At 42.4% G+C, this 18,950-nt stretch overlaps 1 protein-coding gene across 1 annotated transcript; it reads right to left on the bottom strand.

The window, feature by feature from the left end:
• Positions 1 to 1,168: 1,168 nt before the first annotated feature.
• On the bottom strand, positions 1,169 to 11,677 carry Steap1 (STEAP family member 1). The gene is made up of 5 exons (NM_001106629.1): positions 11,617 to 11,677; positions 7,644 to 7,755; positions 5,043 to 5,555; positions 4,481 to 4,645; positions 1,169 to 1,517 (listed from the first exon to the last, which is right to left on the bottom strand). The coding sequence occupies exons 2-5, from the start codon at positions 7,725 to 7,727 to the stop codon at positions 1,260 to 1,262; spliced, it is 1,020 nt and encodes a 339-aa protein (NP_001100099.1). The 5' UTR covers positions 7,728 to 7,755; positions 11,617 to 11,677; the 3' UTR covers positions 1,169 to 1,259.
• Between the last annotated feature and the right edge of the window lie 7,273 nt (positions 11,678 to 18,950).

The raw sequence follows: 18,950 nt of genomic DNA, 5'->3' as shown, positions 1-18,950 counted from the left end.
GTCGTCTTTAATTCTAATAAAGGGGTATAAAAGATAAAGCTGGCGATATTTTCTAGTTCTGAAAATCTCCGAGTGTAGGGCTTGGGTAGGGATGTCGCAGAGCTGACCATGTTGCTTTTCAGGAACTCACTTCTGGAGGGCTCTCGCCAAACTATGAAAATATGTCCACCTGGCCTGCCCAAAACATAGAAATGATGGGATTTACTTTTTCTCCTGGATGGTGGAGCTTTGCTGGGCTTGGATGTGTCTGTGACATTACTCCGTTGTTCTTTTTCTGTATGCAGACACGTTATGGTGTTTGTAAGACAAGCAAGAACAAAGTCATTTAACGATAATCATGACATCATAATCATAAATACATACGATAAACATAGTAATAAATGCAAAATACGTTTAACGAGATGGAATTATTATGCTAGCTTTCCCGATTGGACCATTACACACCATTTACATGTACTGGATTATCCTTCTGTGTCCCATTAATATGCAGTCATTAAGACACTAAACTGTTAGATCTATCTTGGCAGTTAGAACACTTGCTCTTGCAGAAGAATCGGGTTTGGTACTGGGCATCCACACTGTGGGTTATGTCTTAATTCCAGTTCTAGGGGAATCCAACTTGTTCTTCTGGATTCTGAGGGTACCAGGTATGTACATGGTACACATACATACATACATACATACATACATACATACATACATACAGGAAAACAGGCAAACACTCAAACACTCAAACACATAACAATAAATCTGAACACAGGTGTTAAAGGCTGGCGTTTTAAGGGATTTCTAAATGTATCTTGCTGTGTTTGCTGATAAATCTGATCATTTGGTTTTGTTTAGCCTGCTAAAGACTGGTCGAAAGTCTTTTTTTTTTTTTAAACCAAATCTGTCAGAAAGCATTCAAATTTCAAATGCATCATATCCACACCCAGATCCACTAAGATTCTGCAGTCAGGCCCGTGAGAGTCATACGGCTCAACAGGTAAAGGTGCTTGCTGCCAAGCCTGACAACATGGGTTCGATCCCTGGGCCTCCCATGTGTTAGAAGAGAACTGACTCCCACAGTGTGTCTCGCTGACATCCACTTGTGGACACATGCTGAAACACTTGTGGATTCGCACACCTATATACCAAATAAATAAAAATAGTTGTGGTACAAACTAAAAATGATCCAGAAGTATTCATTTTATTAACAGACACAGGTTTGAAATGTTTATAAGACATCGGTATTAAGCAATTATGTGCAAACAGTAGTTCTACAACCTGCAGGCCATCTCAGTCCTGTTAACTTTGCGGACATCTTCCCAACCACATCTAATCTTCAGTATCTTCTTCCTCAGGCAGGGCAGGCAAAGTACAATTTTACAGATCAGAACAACAGTTGGAAGGAAAACAGCTATCATGAAAGTCGGAGGCATGTACCAGACAAACTGACTGATATCTACCCATTTATTCCAGGCAAAAATCGAAGCGTGTACCGTGCCCAGAAGAAGAGAGACAATTCCCAGTTTGCTCTGCAAAAGAAAACAACGTGACCCTAAGTAAGGGTTGGTTCAATAACAGTCGATTCCACACCACCCCATTGGGATTGTTCTGTGGCTTGGAGAGCCTTTCGTTTACCTACAATTATTTTCACGGACATGTTGTCTGATAAATGTCCATTCACGCCTTGCTGTTCCTTTGACAGGCTCTCCTTGCCACATTACCTTCAGGCAACTGCTCTTGTTTCTAAGCTGAGTGGAAAAGTCATTGCCTTCCTCTTAGTCTCAAGGGGTCATGTGCCCCATCGATGCTTTCTGTACCGTTCTGTTGAAGACACCATCTTTCTTAAGACCTTTTTATTTTATTGGCAGCGATGGGGATCAAAACCGGGGCCATGTGCATGCTCGCTAGCTAAGCAGTCCGCCTTTGATCGACCTCCCCAGTCTCACCACAGTATTTGCATCGTGATACGTTATCTTAGTGATTTTATTTTAACTTTGTTATCAGGCGATGTCTAAAATAGACACTGTTCTATTGCAGGGTCCTTGCAAAAGCAACATAATGATTTGGACATGTTTGGTGCTCAATGAACATCGCTGAATTGATTAAAGAATACTGTAAAAAATATCAGTCTGATCTCAGGGACGTTTATCAACTGATGTTAATTTAATTTTGTAAATGAATATGAAAATATGTGTATATCTATGCACAGAGAGAGAGAGAGAGAGAGAGAGAGAGAGAGAGAGAGAGAGAGAAAGAGAGAGTTTTCATTACTCAATTTTTTTTTTGGTTCTTTTTTTCGGAGCTGGGGATCGAACCCAGGGCCTTGCGCTTCCTAGGCAAGCGCTCTACCACTGAGCTAAATCCCCAACCCCCCAATTTTTAAAATTCTTTAAGCATAAGGTTTTAGTACGGGAGACGAAAGAAGCTGGTGTGGGTTTCTCCCTTCACACAGAATGAAGTCTCCTTGTCACTCTCACTAAGTCTACCATTTTCTTCAGTTATTAAGTCTAAAGTCTTGCCTGATGTTCTAGGCTGGAAAAAAACACCATACAAAAATCACTGATCCACCAATATATGAGGAAGTCTACTGATATCACCACTGTTAAGTTTTAGGGGATACTAGAAAAAGTAGGAAAACCTGAGGCCAGTTAAAATAGTTGTTTAGTGGTGCCAGGAAATGCCTGTTGGTAAATATCTTCCTTCCTGTGTCTGGGGGCTGGCAGAGACGACGGGCAGGAGTACCTTAAACGGATTCTAGAAAACGACTGGGCATGGATCTGTGGAGTAGAGGGTTGAGTCCTTTTTGCATATGTCAAGGAGTGGTGTAGCTGAGACAAATGCTAGATGATTTTTAGCTTTTTGAGACTCCTCCACACTGATATCCAGAGTAGTACCATTACCAGCTTGTCATCCCACTAACAGAGAATGAGGGCTTCCCTTTTCTCATATCTGAGGCAGAGTCCTCCCTATGTAGTCCCCACTAGCCTGGAACTCACAATGTAGATTCAGCTGGCCTCGAACTCATAGAGATCTATGTTTTAAAAAAAAATCATGATTCTGATACAATGGGAAAACATTGGGAATCATTTCAATGTCTGCACAAACCAAATCTAGACATGAAGAACTATTTCAACTTGAAACATGTTGACATTAAACAGAGAAAGTGGTTCAGAGAGCTGTTCACCAGCATAAGTTTAAGGCATTCTGACAAGATTCTTCTAGATGCCTTCTGACTTGGATTTACTCTGTTGGGAAATGGTCATGAGTCTGACAAAATAAATATAACTCAATTATTCAGCTGTCCTCTTACGCCTCAACTAGGTGGCTAGAACTGTGGAGGTAAAAAACTGTGACCAAGCCTCATCTCTGGATGAAGTTTCTAGAAATGCCCTCGATTGTTTGAAGGTTAATTTCCTAACTGGGTATTATGTACTTACAGTCACGCGTTGTACGTAATGGCAGGGTAGGCTTGTCAGAGCCCAACAGAAAAGCAACGTGAACAAGAATTTCAGGAGGGAAAGAGGACTCCAATGGCTACCAGCTGAACATGAAAAGGTCTAAGGCAATGGGGCTTCTCAGCCTTGTTAGAATGCTCAGCTATTCAGCTATCTCTCAGAGGAACCTATGGAATTGTGGAAAAGACAGCAGAGGAATGCCTCACAGTGTGGAAATCTCCACATCTACTCACCCATAAAAGTTAAGAGCATGATTCTAATACGTTTTGGCAGATACTTATGACTGAATGAAGTTGAGCTCCTTGGCTGTTGTTCCATGGGCCCTTTCTGGTACATTTTTTAAATGTGTGCTCTTACCTAGAAGATATGTAAGCTTGTGGCAGGATTCTGAACCCAGAGCTATTTTGAAACTTCAAGTGATCAACGTAATTTAAGCATAACTTAGAAATACCATCTTGAAAAATTAGATAAAAGAGACAGGTATGTTCGCTCTTGTCTGTAATTGTAGTACTTGGGAGGCTGACATAGAAGGAAGACTGTCTCACATACCAGACTCACCTAGGCTACATAATAAATTCCAGGGTAGCCTGGGGTAGAAGTTTAAGACTCTGTCAAAAAAAAATTAGGCACCTATAGATAATAAAAATTTTGAATTTTAGGGAAAAATTCATTTTTTCCCTAGAGAATAGAAAACTGTGCAAGTTCAAAGGCACAACTAAAGTCAAGGGACAGGCAAGCTAATGCTTTGATTTGTGTGCGTGTGGAACTATAAACCATAATCCTAAATATATTTATAGTTATTGATGGGAGCAGCAAATTGTCTACAAAATTTTAAATGTGAGGAACAACATTTTTGTTTTAATAATGTCTTTCACTTATGCCTACCAGTCGTGTTCCAGAACTAGTAAAAGCATTGCAAAACTCATTACTGAATGGAACAGTATGAGATCTGTCCTACTGGAAAACATTATTTTTATGGGACAGAAAATATATTTAATGTTATAGGCAGACTAGGATTATTTCTATGTATCACTTACCTGAATATAGTGAAATTCTCTCCAGGTTAAAGAGTCGCTCACAGATGGGATAGATGTCACAGCCAAGAGAGCCAAGATGGCCAGTCCCACAATCCCCAGGGACACATAAATCTCCATTCTCCAGACATCATGCTCAACCCAGGCATCTTCTTTGCTTTGTTGAACCTAAGAAAAAGAGGAATGCAGACCACAGTTACTAATATGTGCACTTGCTTGATGGCTTACTCAGACAGAAACGTAAAATGCATGGGAACTCTGGTAAATAAGTAGAGAGACTCGATCAGCCCTCACAAAGCCACACTGTCGGGATGCTATGATTGAACTATGACCCTGCCCATGCAAAAAGGCATTGTCTTCATGCTAAAGGCATTGTTTATTTTCAGTTTAAAAACATTCTTCAATGTAAGGCGACAGGTGCTGATAAAATTATCATAGCGGCTATTAAAAATGCAGAATAATTTCTCATGGCGTCGGTGCTGCTGTGACTGCAAGAAGACGGGATTAATTCGTTAGGCAATTTCGACGTTTTAGTTTGTTCGTCTTCGGGGCGTCACCTCCCTACCTGTTTGTAAGCCCAGTTGAGCAGCTTGTATCTGTAGGACCGTCTCATTGGGTACGAGAGACTGTAAATGGCGTGCAGAACTGCAAAGAAGAAGCTGAGGAGCCCAAATTGTTTCCTCGCCAGCATCCATCTGTCTAACCAGGGTGGGAACTTCTTGTACTTGGTCCCATTGCGAAGCTGCACAACTGCCGCTATCTCTCCTGGCAGATAAACCAATGCCAAGAGGGTAATGGAGACCATTGGCAAGACTTTGTTAACGACCAGGATCGGGATCTTATAAAAATACTGTTCGCGGGAAGCGACTAATGGGTAAATGATTTCCCTCAGAAGAGTGTACAGGAAGGTGAGAGACGATAGGACGGCGGCAACTTTAATTGGCAATTGCCAGTTTGGAAAGAGTTCCTGCGTGTGCTGGAGCTCCGTGGGGCAGTCGAAGGCGTCGACGTGGACCGTGTGCGGCAAAGGCGAGAGCACCGGTCTTTTCAGCATGCTTGTCTCTCCGGTGTCCTTAGTCTATGAGAGAGAGGGAGAGAGAGAGAGAGAGAGAGAGAGAGAGAGAGAGAGAGAGAGAGAGAGAGAGAGAGAGAGAGAGAGAGAGAGAGAGAGAATCTTAACACTGGACAAAGCAGTGGGATTTCTTTTAATCTAATAACTCCCTGCTCCACCGTTGTGCTTCTTGGTGACCCAAGCATTCAGAAAGTCGCTCGTGGATACCAGGCAGCTAAAGACAGTATAGTCTATGTAAGGCCAACCAAGGATGCACCCTGATATACTGGTGTTTTCCACTTGCCTATTTATTTCCCTCTTTGTGTTTGAGACAGGCTCTGTAGCCCAGGCAGGCTTTCAACTCCCTATCCTCCAGCTTCTGGGCCAGTGCTGGGATTACCTGCATAGGCTACCAAACTGGGTTCCGTTTCTCTTTAAAACAAAAAGAGACACACGCCGACACACAGACTTGAAGTAATGGGATAATCTTTTTGTTTGTTTTGTTTCTTGTTTTGCTTTCTGTTTTCTCAGTGTAGCCCTGGCCATCCTGGAACTCACTCTGGCCTTGAACTCATGGAGAGCTACGTGTGTCTGCCTCCCAAGTGCTTGAATTAAAGGTGTGGACCAGCTCCACCACGAAGAATAATCTTAAGGAGCCAAAACTAAAAACAGAAAAACGTTTGTGAAAGTCCAGTACTCTTTGGCGAACACAGCAAATATGCATATCATAATAGGTGTTCTGTAATATTTCTACTGGTTCCTGGGCACTTACGTAGAGCAGTAACAGTGAATATATTAATTCAAATGCAAAGGACCTGAAATAACAGAGTCAATCCTAGTAGAGAAAAATGTGCATTTCATTATGTGTTTGTGGTTTTAACGAGAACGGCAGGGACAACAGGGGGATTCTGAGTAGGGAAAATATGAATTTCATTGTGTAGTCTTGCTCTTTAATTCTATATTTCTAAAGCACATGAATTAATGATCAGAAAGTTTAGGAAAAGCTACTTAACTAGAGAACTCCCGTAGACACAATCTTGTCCCCGACAAGTTAATACTTTCTCTGTCCACCATATTTTGTGCTAGTCAGTAATTCCAAAGAAAGTGTGTTGAATGATTTGTTGTTTCCACCAGGGATAAGCAGAAATGAAATTTTTTAAAAATTCAAATGAAGACCGTAGAGTGTTTCCTGCCGTGTTCCTTTCTGAACTGCTTGCTTCTTATCTAGTCTTTGCTTTCACAGCTCCAAGGGAGCTGGAGGAGAAGCTTCCACTGCTTGTCTGCTGTTCCTGCTTATCTCACACAGCGCTAATTCACACAGTACCCCACAATTACCAGTGTTTAAGAATGACCTCTCTTGCCATCTGACATCAATCATTCTTCTAGCCAATGTCTTCCTAATTACGCCTCCCAGAAAGGAAACAGCTCTGCATGTTAACACAGCCTGAGTGAACGGGCTGAGAACAGTTTTCTGGCTAAAAGTTATGAGCTTAAAAGTTAGCATGTAAGAGAGCTGAACTGAAAGATGAAAATAATTTTGTTTTATGGGGATATATGCTTGCGATTCTTAGAACTGCATTTTACATATTTTAGAAAGGGTGTTTGAAACCAAAAACCCCTGCCACTTTTTAAATGATGTCACAAGAAATATTTAATCCTGCTATTGACCAAAAGTGATTCTTTGCACGAAGAAAATTTATTTGGTTAATCGGAGAGTCACCATTTGCTTGGTGGACTCTGTAGTAAGCAGCCACAGTGTCTATGAAAATGCTTATAAAACCATTATTACATGGGCCATTGTAACTGTTGCTCTTAATCTTAGAAGCACAGGTGTTAGAAAGGACTCAAAGGGCTCTGGAGATGGCCTGGTCCTGTTATTTCACTCTATACAGAAATGCAAGACCCAAGCTTTTCAGGGACACATGGAAGGTTATTCAGCTAAGCCCCGATAATCAGTCAAGTTTCCATGATTTATATTCTACAGTGTCAGTGACAGGCACTGAGCACAGAGATCAGAGGACTCAAATGGAGTGCCTTTCTCAAACTAGTAGATTCAGAATACACTTGGAGTATGTATAGATTTTAATTATTAGCTATTATAGTCATTATTTTTACCGAGTAACTGTCATCTTCCAGGTTCCCCTTAGGCTTCATTTTCCAAAGTTCTTCTGGGTTCGTAATATTTTTACTGATCTCCATGAATGCTGCAGAATATGGCTTCAGCCACCTAGGAAAAGAAAAATGAAGTCTGTTAGACTTGTGATGTTATCATTTCATTCTTGTTGTTTTGGTTTTGCTTTTTCTTTTGAGACAGGGCTTCTCTTCTCTATGTATTCCTGGCTGTCCTGGACCTTGCTCTGTAGGCCAGCCTGGCTTCAAACTCAGAGATCTGCTTGACTCTGCCTCTCAAGTGCTGGGATTAAAGGCATGTGTCTCCATTGTTGAGCTACAATACTTTTGTTTGCTGGAATAATATAAAGAACTATATTTATTCACCTCAGAACTAGGGCAGGAAACTACAATTAAGATTCAAATAGTGAATGCGCTACCCATTCAGAAAGCCTTCAACCAGTACACTAACGTCAAAAGTTAGTTCAACAGATAACCTATTATTTATATGAAACTTGAAGGATTAGCTGTAAGTCTTTTCTTCAGGAAGATTTTGCTCCAGGTTCTCAGCTGGACAAAGCCCTGCTTCCCTTACAGGTAATTGGAATTAGGAGTGTGTTTTTCAGTTTTGAGGAATGATGCCGTCAGCACGGCTTGAGGCAGTCGATAGAGAACTTCAGGAAGATAGGCTTCCCGGGCTTCCAGGGTTAATGATGGAATATGAAACAATAATGAACTGGTTTGTACATTGAAGCCTTCCTGAAGGTAGTAAACAGAAGGGATATGATTATCAAGGTGAATCCCAATACTTGCTTCGAGGGACATAAGGCTGCAACGCCAGAGTGTCCTTTGGACAAGTCCTGTAGGTAAAAATGGCTGCTCATCTATTCCCAATGGGGTATTGATTGTGTTCAGTCACTGACAAGCCCACTTTCTTAGTCAACCCTGTGGAGAAGGAGCTTGTCAAAAAGTGTCCCTAAACAAAGAAAATTATTCCTTAACAGCTTCACAGAGCCTAATCTAGTCTTGGCTTTCCTGCAGGACAAACAGGATGTCATATTCTCCATTGTTTTTAATAAGCTCTAAATTCACTTCTAGGAGATTGTACCTCCAATTAAACACACAACAGTGAGGTTGCTGGAACGTTTTCCAAATACTTGGGATTTTGGACCACCTGTGATGCCTTATTAAGTGGAAAACTATTTTCAGGAGTAGATTATAATTTTTAGAATATTTCCAAGTTTTAAAGGTCAGCCTTTTTCTAACAGCAGTGTGTGTGTGTGTTTTCTTTTTTCTTACTAAGGCGCTCTGAGAGTTACAGGATTACCTATCTTGGAACATCCGGGAGGAGACCACAGGTTGAACATCCCTCACGTGAAAACTCGCAAAGTTGAAATGCTCCGAGAAGTGCGAAACTGGAGTCTTGACATGGGAGCACAAGTGGACCTCACGTGAGGGTTTGCACGGAAATTTCAGGCAAAGTAAGTATATTCTAATTGTACATTCTTCTACATAGGGTCTCAGTATACAGTCCTTGCTGACTTGGAACATGCGATGTACTTGTCTCTGCCTCCTGAGTGCTGGGGTCATGAGCGCGCACCACCCCATCTGACAGTAAGTGGGTTATATGAAATCATCTTGAGGCGAAGTCTATGTACGTGAAGTACACATGAAACTTTCATCTTATCTGCGAGGTATCTCATTGTGCTTATATAAACCATTATATCTGTACATTACATATGTATATTTTAAAAAGCCTACCACACGAAATATATTTGGCTCTAAGTGTTGTTTTGGAACTCGAGACACACAAAGCTGCCTTTACTGTTTTGATTGGCCCCTGTAGCAGCCATCCTCTGGTTGTAGAAACAGAGAGATGACACAGGCTTGGCCATCCGGAGTTAATTCCTGCAATCACGCTGAGTAGTTTAGGGATGGCAGCCAAATCTAGTTGGCAAGACACGATCCTCTTCTGATATCGTCTCCAAGTGGAAGAGAATGAGTTAAGTCAGGAAAGTAGTATAAAGCTACCATGCCACCTCCCTCCCCTTGCGTAAGTCAGAAGATGTCTTCAAGAAAGCAAACGCAGAAAAGCTAAACTAGAAGTAAAGAAGGACAGTGACAAATCCTGCTGGCAATAGTTTAAGCGCCCCAGTCCAGGTCACTTCTCTCTCAACTACATAGTTAATAACTTCCTCCTTTATGCCTGCTTGTTTGTTTGTTTGGGTTTGAGGTGTGTGTTCACCGTTGACATTTGAAAGAATTCTGGGTAAAGTCTATGCCATTCAACAAGTTCTTACGAAGCCAATGACTACCTAGTCAATAAAGAGGAAAAAGAGAACGAGACTTCAAGCCTGCCTGTGAGGGGCATACAGTCTGTCTCCAGAATGCGTCATTCCACGCCATTTGCTGACTTTAACCAATATTATAAGGTGAGCGCGTTGGTATGGAGCATCTAGGAATAGAGTATCGTGCATTGCAGTAAAGTGTAAGAAACAGTCTACTAAGCTTAGAGTGTATTTTAAGTCTGGTGGTTCAAGCTGGTAAAGACAGTGTAAATCTATAGCTGTTCACTGTTCACTCATTAACCACACTGAACAATGATGGCTGACACAGGAAATACGAAGTTAAATGATATGTCTGTTCTCAAAAACCTTTCAATTTAGGACAGACAAACTCTCCAACAGGAACGGTGCGGTAATACCAAGCATCTTAAAGGAAAATAGTTTACAGACAGATGGTGGTGGCTCTGGAAAGGAAAAATGGATGAGAGCTCTCTTTACTTGCTCACAGACAGCCACTGCATAGAGATTCTGGGTGGAAGGCCAGAGTGGCCCAGAAGAGATGCCCAGCCATTTGTTTGCATGGTACCATGCTGATGAGTCTCTCTAAGGAAAAGAACCCATGTCAGTAAGGGTGATGGTTGACTCTGTGTCCAGAAATCAGGGAAACAAAGTATCAGTTAAATAAAACATGCCCTCTTCCAGCAGACATTAACCAAACATATAATTGAACTTCTATAGGAGAGAAGGCTTCATCAGGTTGCTCGGCAAACCCAGCAGGAAACAGCACAGTGCAGAGGTGTCAAGAAGTCCAGGATTTGAACCAACCCTCACCAGCTTTCTTCCCCGTTAAATAGCGATTTCTGTTTTGCTGGATTAGGATGGCTGGCTTGCTTTTCCTGCTAAATATTGACACAGCCCAACAGACTCATGTTTAGGGCCAGAAGTTTAGAATCCAAGAAACCCAATGACTGGAATACATTGTGGGTTGCAGTGCAATGAGGTTTTCAAATGTATTTTTGCTTTGCCACAGTTAATTATTGGAAGAGGGGAAGGTGTTTTTCACAGTGTTGTTTCTTAAAGCATTACTTCCCCAAGTGCTTAACGTTAATATTAAATACATTTCCTTGATTTAATATCGAGATGTTCCACCCCAACGGGACAGTGTAGCTAAATTTGAAGTGTACTCAAGCTCTAAGACTACAGATGCCTTTCAGTTGCTTTCACCAGAGTGCCTTATTTAAAAGCTTTGACTATTTTGGAGAAAACCCAAATCGCACCCAGATCCTGAAAGAGTAGGACCGGTGTTCCAAGGACTTAAAATGAAAAAAAAATTTTTTTCCCCCTAACTAGGAAACCAGAAGCCCAAACAGCAGGACGAGTTACCAGCCATTCATCCCCAGCGAGGCAAACTTGCGGAAATTGCCAAGTTGGCAAACTTACCGGCAGAACCCAACTTAACTGCAAAGTTGATCAGCACCCTAAGCTCTAGCTCCAAGAGTACGGAGACCTGCTCTCCGCGGGGCTCGGCGAGACCCGGGAGGGGCGGAAGGGGCGCCTAGAGCTGCGCTGCCGGGAGCACTGCCGCCCACTCTCTCGCCCCTGAGACCCGCCGCACCTTTCCCCGGCCCGCAGCAGATTCCCTAGGGCCCGCGGAAGCGGGGAGCAAGTGGCCTGTGAACGAGACTCGGACTCACCAGTTTCTTCGTGGGACCCGACGGCGAGGGGCTCGCTGCCCGGACTCCCAGTCCCACGCGGAGTCTGATTTTTCGGTGCGGAGCGCAGCCGCTCCGCAGACCCCGCCCCTTGGCCGCGGTGCGCACAGCGCCCCCTGCCGGCGACCGGCTCCTGCTCACACCTACGGTCGCGAGGGGTGGCGGTGGGAGGGGCATCGCTGGCGGCGAATCCTTCGCTGTGTAAAGGGACCCGGAGTCACCCAGAGGGCTCACTGGAAACCGATTGACTCCCGGGACCTCCATTCCGGACCAGGTCTGGAAGAAATCTGCAGTTGTGCATTTCTCCTGTTGCCAGGTGATACTGCAGTGATCCTAGATCACACCCTTGGAGAGCAACTGCTCTGTAGCTAAGACGTCTGCTTTCCGCGGTGTAGCGCTCTTTCAACATAGCAGTTTTCCAGAGAACTAGCTGTTAGCACAGTCAAAGAAGGAATCTGAGTTTGTGAGTGACTTTTACACCAGATTTACTCCTTCCCACCTCATCTTCCGATCTCATCTATCAACTACAGCTTCCCGGAACAGTCAAGCATTACGAGCCAAAAAGTTACCGCCAATATCTGAAAAATTCAGAAAGATAAAGTGTGTGTGTGTGTGTGTGTGTGTGTGTGTGTGTGTGTGTAGGAGGGATCTACTCCTCCGAAATGGAGGCAAACTCAGTAATTACTGACTGAGATCTCAATTACAGCGTCTCAGGAACTTCATGCAGCGCATTCCCAGAACTAGTGTAAAGGAAAACAAACTCCCGACAGCATTTTCCGATGTTATCCTTTATTCACAGGGTGCCAAACACTGCTTTGTTTTATTATTTCATTTATTTATTTATTTATTTATTTATTTATTTATTTATTTACTTATTGAGACAGGGTCTCACCATGAGCTTTGGTGGCTTGGTACCCGTTATTTATTTATTTATTTATTTATTATAATTTAGGTATGTGAATAGATATTATTATACACACGTGGAGGTCAGATGAAAACTCGGTGTGGTGGTCACAAGAAGCGAGGGTTGAGAGATTTTAAAATAAACACATAGCTCCAACTTTAGGGACCACCCTCCTTCCACCACGAAGTTCTTCACATTCGACTGACACCAGAAACCGCAGGTAACTCCCAAGGTAGAACTGGGTCTTCACCCTGAGTATTGTTTTTATTGTGACCCTGGGTCACAAACTTCCTTTCCTTCTTGCAGAAATCAGCCTGCGTCTGCCTCCTGAGTGCTGGGATTAAAGGGATGTTCTGCACTCCGCTGTTCTGGCGGTTTTAACACTCCGTTTGTGTCACTGACTTCCAACAGATAGTGTAAAAGGCCTTTGAAGAGTAGATTACCCTGCGCTGACACCTTGTGGTAGAATAGACTCTTGCAGCTTTTATTTCTAAGGAAGGTAGGAAAATCATTAGAAGGAGAGTTAGAGAAACTTCTGGATAGTGGGCTAAGGCTCACAACCACAGGGAAAAGGGTTCGGGTCCCAGCACCCAGCTTGTTTCCTTTGCTGGTCAGAATCTTCAGAATAAAGTTGATATACCAGAAGGGTAAATAAATTAGGCACTCTAAATAAGGCTGTATGCTCAAACTGGACTCAAATACCCTTTACACATCTATTTATTTATGGTAGGTATGGGGATGAATGTTACTGTATACACATGGAGGTCAGATGATAGCTCGGTGTGGTGGTCACAAGAAGCGAGGGTTGGGAGGATTTCAAAATAAACACATAGTTCTGACGCCGGGGACCACCGTCCTCCCACCACGGAGTTCTGCAGATTCAACTCAGACTCCAGAAACTATAAGTCACAAGGTGGACTTAAAACAACTGCCCTTTACTGACTGAGCTGGGTCTCCAACCTGGGTATTGTTTTTTAATGTGGTTCTAGGTCAAGGGCTTCCTGATATGATGACTCCATGTGCTTTTGAAGAATAATTTCCGGACTCTTACAGAGTGTCGGACTGCCATCTTAGAAGCAAAAGGAGTAACGTGGTGTGAAAGAAAAAGTAGAGAAGACCCTACTGAGAATGACTATGGTGGGAGGGCCCAGAAAAAGAGGCTGAACGTGATTGGCACATTCTGTATCACGTGCTGAATTATCACACGGAGCCCATTGAGATATAAATTATCGTGGCTAAAGAATTAAAATTAAAAATAGCTAGTCAGGGTACCGCTTAGCTCCACCACGGGCCTCCTGGCTCTGACACAATCTGATTTTTTTTTTTTAATCACGGAGAAGTAGTTAAAGGCTTTGTCATAACTGTAAAGCCAACCAAGGTGTATTAACACCTCTCTTCCTCCCTCCCGTCCTTTCTTCTTTCACCTTTCCCCCTCCTTTCTTCCCCTCCTCCCTCCTTTCCTTTCTTCCTGTTCTTTTTTTCTCCCTGGAGATTTGAGCCCAAGGCCTCCGGCTGTACCACTGATCCAGAACATGCAGGCGTTAAGGAGACCGTTCGGAATCTGCTTTCTCTCACTGCTCAGGACGTCCTGGCAATAGTCATGTTTGGCCTTCATTCTACTTTAGGAAGCATCTGTTCATTTCCATGCATCTCTGCTCGCTCAGGGCTATCATCGCATTCCTAAGAGAGGATAGCTTCTGCACGGCAACACAAACCTCATCTCAGCAGCTTTTCTCCTTGGAGTCCCATCTCATCTTTTCTTTTTTAAACACAAAACACCTAAGTGCTATTAATGCATATTTGCAGGTTGGTCTGGTGCCACTTGCATTCAACTGCTAAGTTCTGTACCCCAAGATCTGGTTGTTCCAAGATGAGAGGATCCTCAGTATAACAGACTTTGTTGTGTAAGCCTTGCTTCCCCATTAAAAGCTATTGGTTAAAGAAAACTGGCAACGGCCAATACTGGGGGGAATAGAGGGAGGAGGAGTTTGAGTTACCAGGCTGGGTGGGTCACAGGTAGGGACCACAAGGAGAAGGAGAGAGGACAGAGGAGAGAGGAGAGAAGAGGAGAATAGAGAGAGGGGGGGAGGGATGGAAGAAGGGAGGAAGAAGAGGAGGAAGAAGGAAAGAGGAGGAGGAAGAGGAAGAGGAAGAGACAAAGAGAATAGGAGGTATCCATTAGAGTCGATGGACCAGCAGCAGGTGCCAGAGTGAAATGTCTCTCCAGGATGCCAGACTGATGGAGCAGAAATAACCCAGAGAATTTCCAACAGCAAGTATTTGGGGAACACAGTAGCCAGATATTGGGGGTCAGTATTTAACATTTGAGTATATAGCAGTACCACACGGATCCCCTACACATATTCCTTCAGTCTACTAATACGTATTTACTAAGAACACTATGTTATGAGAAAACCCACAGAATCAACTGGAGTGAGCGCATAGACGCTTACAGGGACTGGACTGACAACCAGGGTGCCCGCGTGGGTCTGACCTATGCAATTTCATATGTTATGGTTGTGTAGTTTGGACTTCTTGTGGAACTCCTGATGAAATCCTGGCAGGAGTGGAGGCTGTCTCTGACTCTTTTGCTTCCTTTGTGACTCTTTCCATCCTACTGGGTTCCGTAGTTGCAGCCTTGATATGAAGGAGGTGCCTAGTCTTGGTGCACCTTGATAGGCCATGTTTGGTTGACATCCATGGGAGGCCTGGATTTTTCTGAAGGGAAATAAAGAAGGAATAGATGGGGGGAGCAGGGATAGGGGGAAGGACTGGGAGGAGAGGAGGTAGAGGGAACTGTGGTCAGGATGTAATATATAAGAAGAAATAATAAAAGTATACTGTGCTACATACAGTGCTGGGTTAAACCCCATGAATTCAACCTGGCTACTTAGAGTCTCGCAAAGACATTGATCTTGGAAGACAAACATCTGTAATCAAAGCAAAACAGGAAAACAGGAAGCAGGCAGCAGGGCAGCTATGCTCAACTTTACTCCAAGTTTGAGCTTTTTTTATTGGATATTTTTTATTTACATTTTAAATGTTACCACTTTTCTTGGTTTCCCATCCATAAATCCCCTATCCCATCCCCCTTCTTCTATGAGACTGATCTCTCACCCAACCACCCACTCCTTCTTGCCTCCCTGCTCTGACATTCCCCTACACTGGAGGGTCCAGCCTTGGCAGGACTTTGCATTTCTCCCTTTGGTGCTCAAACAAGGCCATCCTCTGCTATATATGCAGCTGGAGCCATGGGTCAGTCCATGTATAATCTTTGGGTAGTGGTTTAGTCCCTGGAAGCTCTGGTTGGTTGGCATTGTTGTTCTTATGGGGTTGCAATCCCCTTTGGCTCATTCAATCCTTTCTCTAACTCCTCCAATGAGGACCCCATTCTCAGCTAAATGGTTTGCTGCTAGCATTCGCCTCTGTATTTGTCATGCTCTGGCAGAGCCTCTCAGGAGACAGCTATATCAGGTTCCTGTCAGCATGTACTTCTTGGCATTAGCAATATTGTGTGGGTTTGTTGGCTGTATATGGGCTGATCCCCCAGGTGGAGTAGTCTCTGAATGGCCATTCCTTCAGTCTCTGCTCCAAACCTTGTCTCCATATCTCTGCCTGTGAATGTTTTTGTTCCCCCTTCTAAGAAGGACTGAAGCATCTGCACTTTGGTCGTCCGTCTTCTTAAGCTTCATGTGGTCTGTGGATTGTATCTTGGGTAATTTGAACTTTTGAGCTAATATTCATTTTTCAGTGAGTGCATGCCATGTGTGCTCTTTTGTGGTTGGGTTACCTCACTCAGGATGATATTTTTCAGTTCCATCCATTTGCCTATGAATTTCATAAAGTCATTGTTTTTAAAAGATGAGTGGTACTCCATTGTGCAAATATACCACATTTTCTGTATCCATTCCTCTGTTGAAGGGCATCTGGGTTCTTTCCAGTTTCTGGCTATTATAAATAAGTCTGCTATGAACATAGTGGAGCATGTGGCCTTGTTCTTTGTTGGAGCATCTTTCGGGTATATGCCCAGGAATGATATAGCTGGGTCCTCAGGTTAGTACTATATCCAGTTTTCTGAGGATCTCCAGTCTGATTTCCAGAGTAGATGTATGAGCTTGCAATCCCACCAACAATGGAGGAGTGTTCCTCTTTCTCCACATCCTCACCAGCATCTTCTGTCACCTGGGTTTTCAAACTTAGCCATTCTGACTGGTGCGAGGTGGAATCTCAGGGCTGTTTTGATTTGCATTTCCCTGATGACAAAGGATGTTGAATATTTCTTTAGTGCTTCTCAGCCATTCGATATTCCCCAGTTGAGAATTCTTTGTTTAGCTCTGTACCTCATTTTTAATAGGGTTATTTGATTCTCTGGAGTCTAACTTCTTGAGTTCTTTCTATATATTGGATATAAAATTGTATAGCAGATGTAGAATTGGTAAAGATCTTTTCCCAATCTGTTGGTTGCTAGTTTGTCCTTATGACAGTGTCCTTTACCTTACAGAAGCTTTGCAATTTTATGAGGTCCCATTTGCTGATTCTTGATCTTAGAGCATAAGCCATTGGTGTTCTGTTCAGAAATTTTTTCCCAGTGCCCATGTGTTTGAGGCTCTTCACTACTTTTTCTTCTATTAGTTTGAGTGTATCTGGTTTTATGTGGAGGTCCTTGATCCACTTGGACTTGAGTTTTGTACCTGGTGATAAGAATGGATCGATTTGTACTCTTCTACATGCTGACCTCCAGTTGAACTAGAACTATTGAAAATGCTATCTTTTTTCCTCTGGATGGTTTTAGCTCATTTGTCAAAGATCAAGTGACCATAGGTGTGTGAGTTCATTCCTGGGTCTTTACTTCTATTCTATTGACCTATCTGCTTGTCTCTGTACCAATACCATACAGTTTTTATCACTATTGCTCTGTAATACAGCTTGAGGTCAGGGATGGTGGTTCCTCCAGAAGTTCTTTTATTGTTGAGTATAATTTTCACTATTCTGTATTTTTCTGTTATTCCAAATGAATTTGTAAATTGTTCTGTCTAACTCTACAAAGAATCGAGTTGAAATTTTGATGGGGATTGCATTGCATCTATAGATTGCTTTTGGCAAGATGGCCATTTTTACAATATTAATCTTGCCAATCCATGAGGATGGGAGATCTTTCCATCTTCTGAGATATTCAATTCCTTTCTTTAGAGATTTGAAGTTCTTGTCATACATATTTTTCACTCACTTGGTTAGAGTCACACTGAGGTATTTTATATTATTTGTGACTGTTGTGAAGGGTGTCATTTCCCTAATTTTTCTCTCAGCCTGTTTATCCTTTGAGTAGAGGAAGTCTACTGGTTTGTCTGAGTTAATTTTATATCCAGCCACTTTGCAGAAGGTGTTTATTAGGCTTAATAGTTCTCTGGTGGAACTTTTGGGGTCACGTAAGTATGCTATCATATTGTCTGCAAATAGTGATATTTTGACTTCTTCCTTTCCAATTTGTATCTATTTGGCCTCCTTTTGTTGTCTGATTGTTCTGGCTAGGACTTCTAGTAGCACATTGAATAAGTAGGGAGAGAGTGGACAACCTTGTCTAATCCCTGATTTTCGTGGGATTGCTTCAAGTTTCACTCCTTTTAGTTTGATGTTGACTACTGGTTTGATGTATATTGCTTTTATTATGTTTAGGTATGGGCCTTGAATTCCTGATCATACCAAGACTTTTAATAAAAAGGTGTGTTGAATTGTGTCAAATGCTATCTTGGCATCCAATGAGATGATCATGTGGATTTTTTCTTTGAGTTTGTTTATATAGTGGATTACATTGATGGTTTTCTGTATATTGAACCATCTCTACACCCCTGGGATGAAGCCTACTTGATCATGATGGATGATTGTTTTGTTGTGTACTTGTGTTTGGTTTGGGAGAATTTTATTGAGTATTTTTAGGCCTATATTCATAAGGGAAATTGGTCTGTTCTCTTCCTCTGTTGGGTCTTTGTGTGGTTTAGGTATAAGCGTAATTGTAGCTTCATAGAAGGAATTGGGTTGTGTTCTTTCTGTTTCAGTTTTGTGGAATAGTTTGGATAGTATTGGTATTAGGTCTTTTATGTAGATCTGATAGAATTCTCCACTAAACCCATCTGGTCCTGGGCTGTTTTTGGTTGGGAGACTTTTAATGACTGCTTCTATTTCTTTAGAAGTTATGGTGCTGTTTAGATGGTATATCTGATCCTGATTTGACTTTGGTACCTGGTACCTGTCTAGAAAATTGTCCATTCCATCCCGATTTTCCAATTTTGTTGAATATAGGCTTTTGTAGTTGCATCTGATTATTTTTTGAATTTCCTTAGAGTCTGTTGTTATGTCTTTCTTTTTATTTCTGATTTTGTTAATTTGGATACTCTCTCTCTCTCTCTCTCTCTCT

This window comes from Rattus norvegicus, chromosome 4, assembly GCF_036323735.1.
Source record: "Rattus norvegicus strain BN/NHsdMcwi chromosome 4, GRCr8, whole genome shotgun sequence".
In the NCBI taxonomy this organism is placed as follows: domain Eukaryota; kingdom Metazoa; phylum Chordata; class Mammalia; order Rodentia; family Muridae; genus Rattus; species Rattus norvegicus.
The sequence above is the reverse complement of the archived record's forward strand: the minus strand, read 5'-3'. Positions and strand labels throughout refer to the sequence as shown.

Excerpts from the sequence above, each read along its gene's own strand:
- Steap1 (NM_001106629.1), bottom strand. The coding sequence starts at position 7,727 with ATGGAGATCAGTAAAAATATTACGAACCCAGAAGAACTTTGGAAAATG. Across the intron at positions 4,646-5,042 it reads TCAACTGGGCTTACAAACAG|GTTCAACAAAGCAAAGAAGA; the intron begins GTAGGGAGGTGA and ends TCTTTTTCTTAG. Across the intron at positions 1,518-4,480 it reads GAGAATTTCACTATATTCAG|AGCAAACTGGGAATTGTCTC; the intron begins GTAAGTGATACA and ends TTTCTTTTGCAG.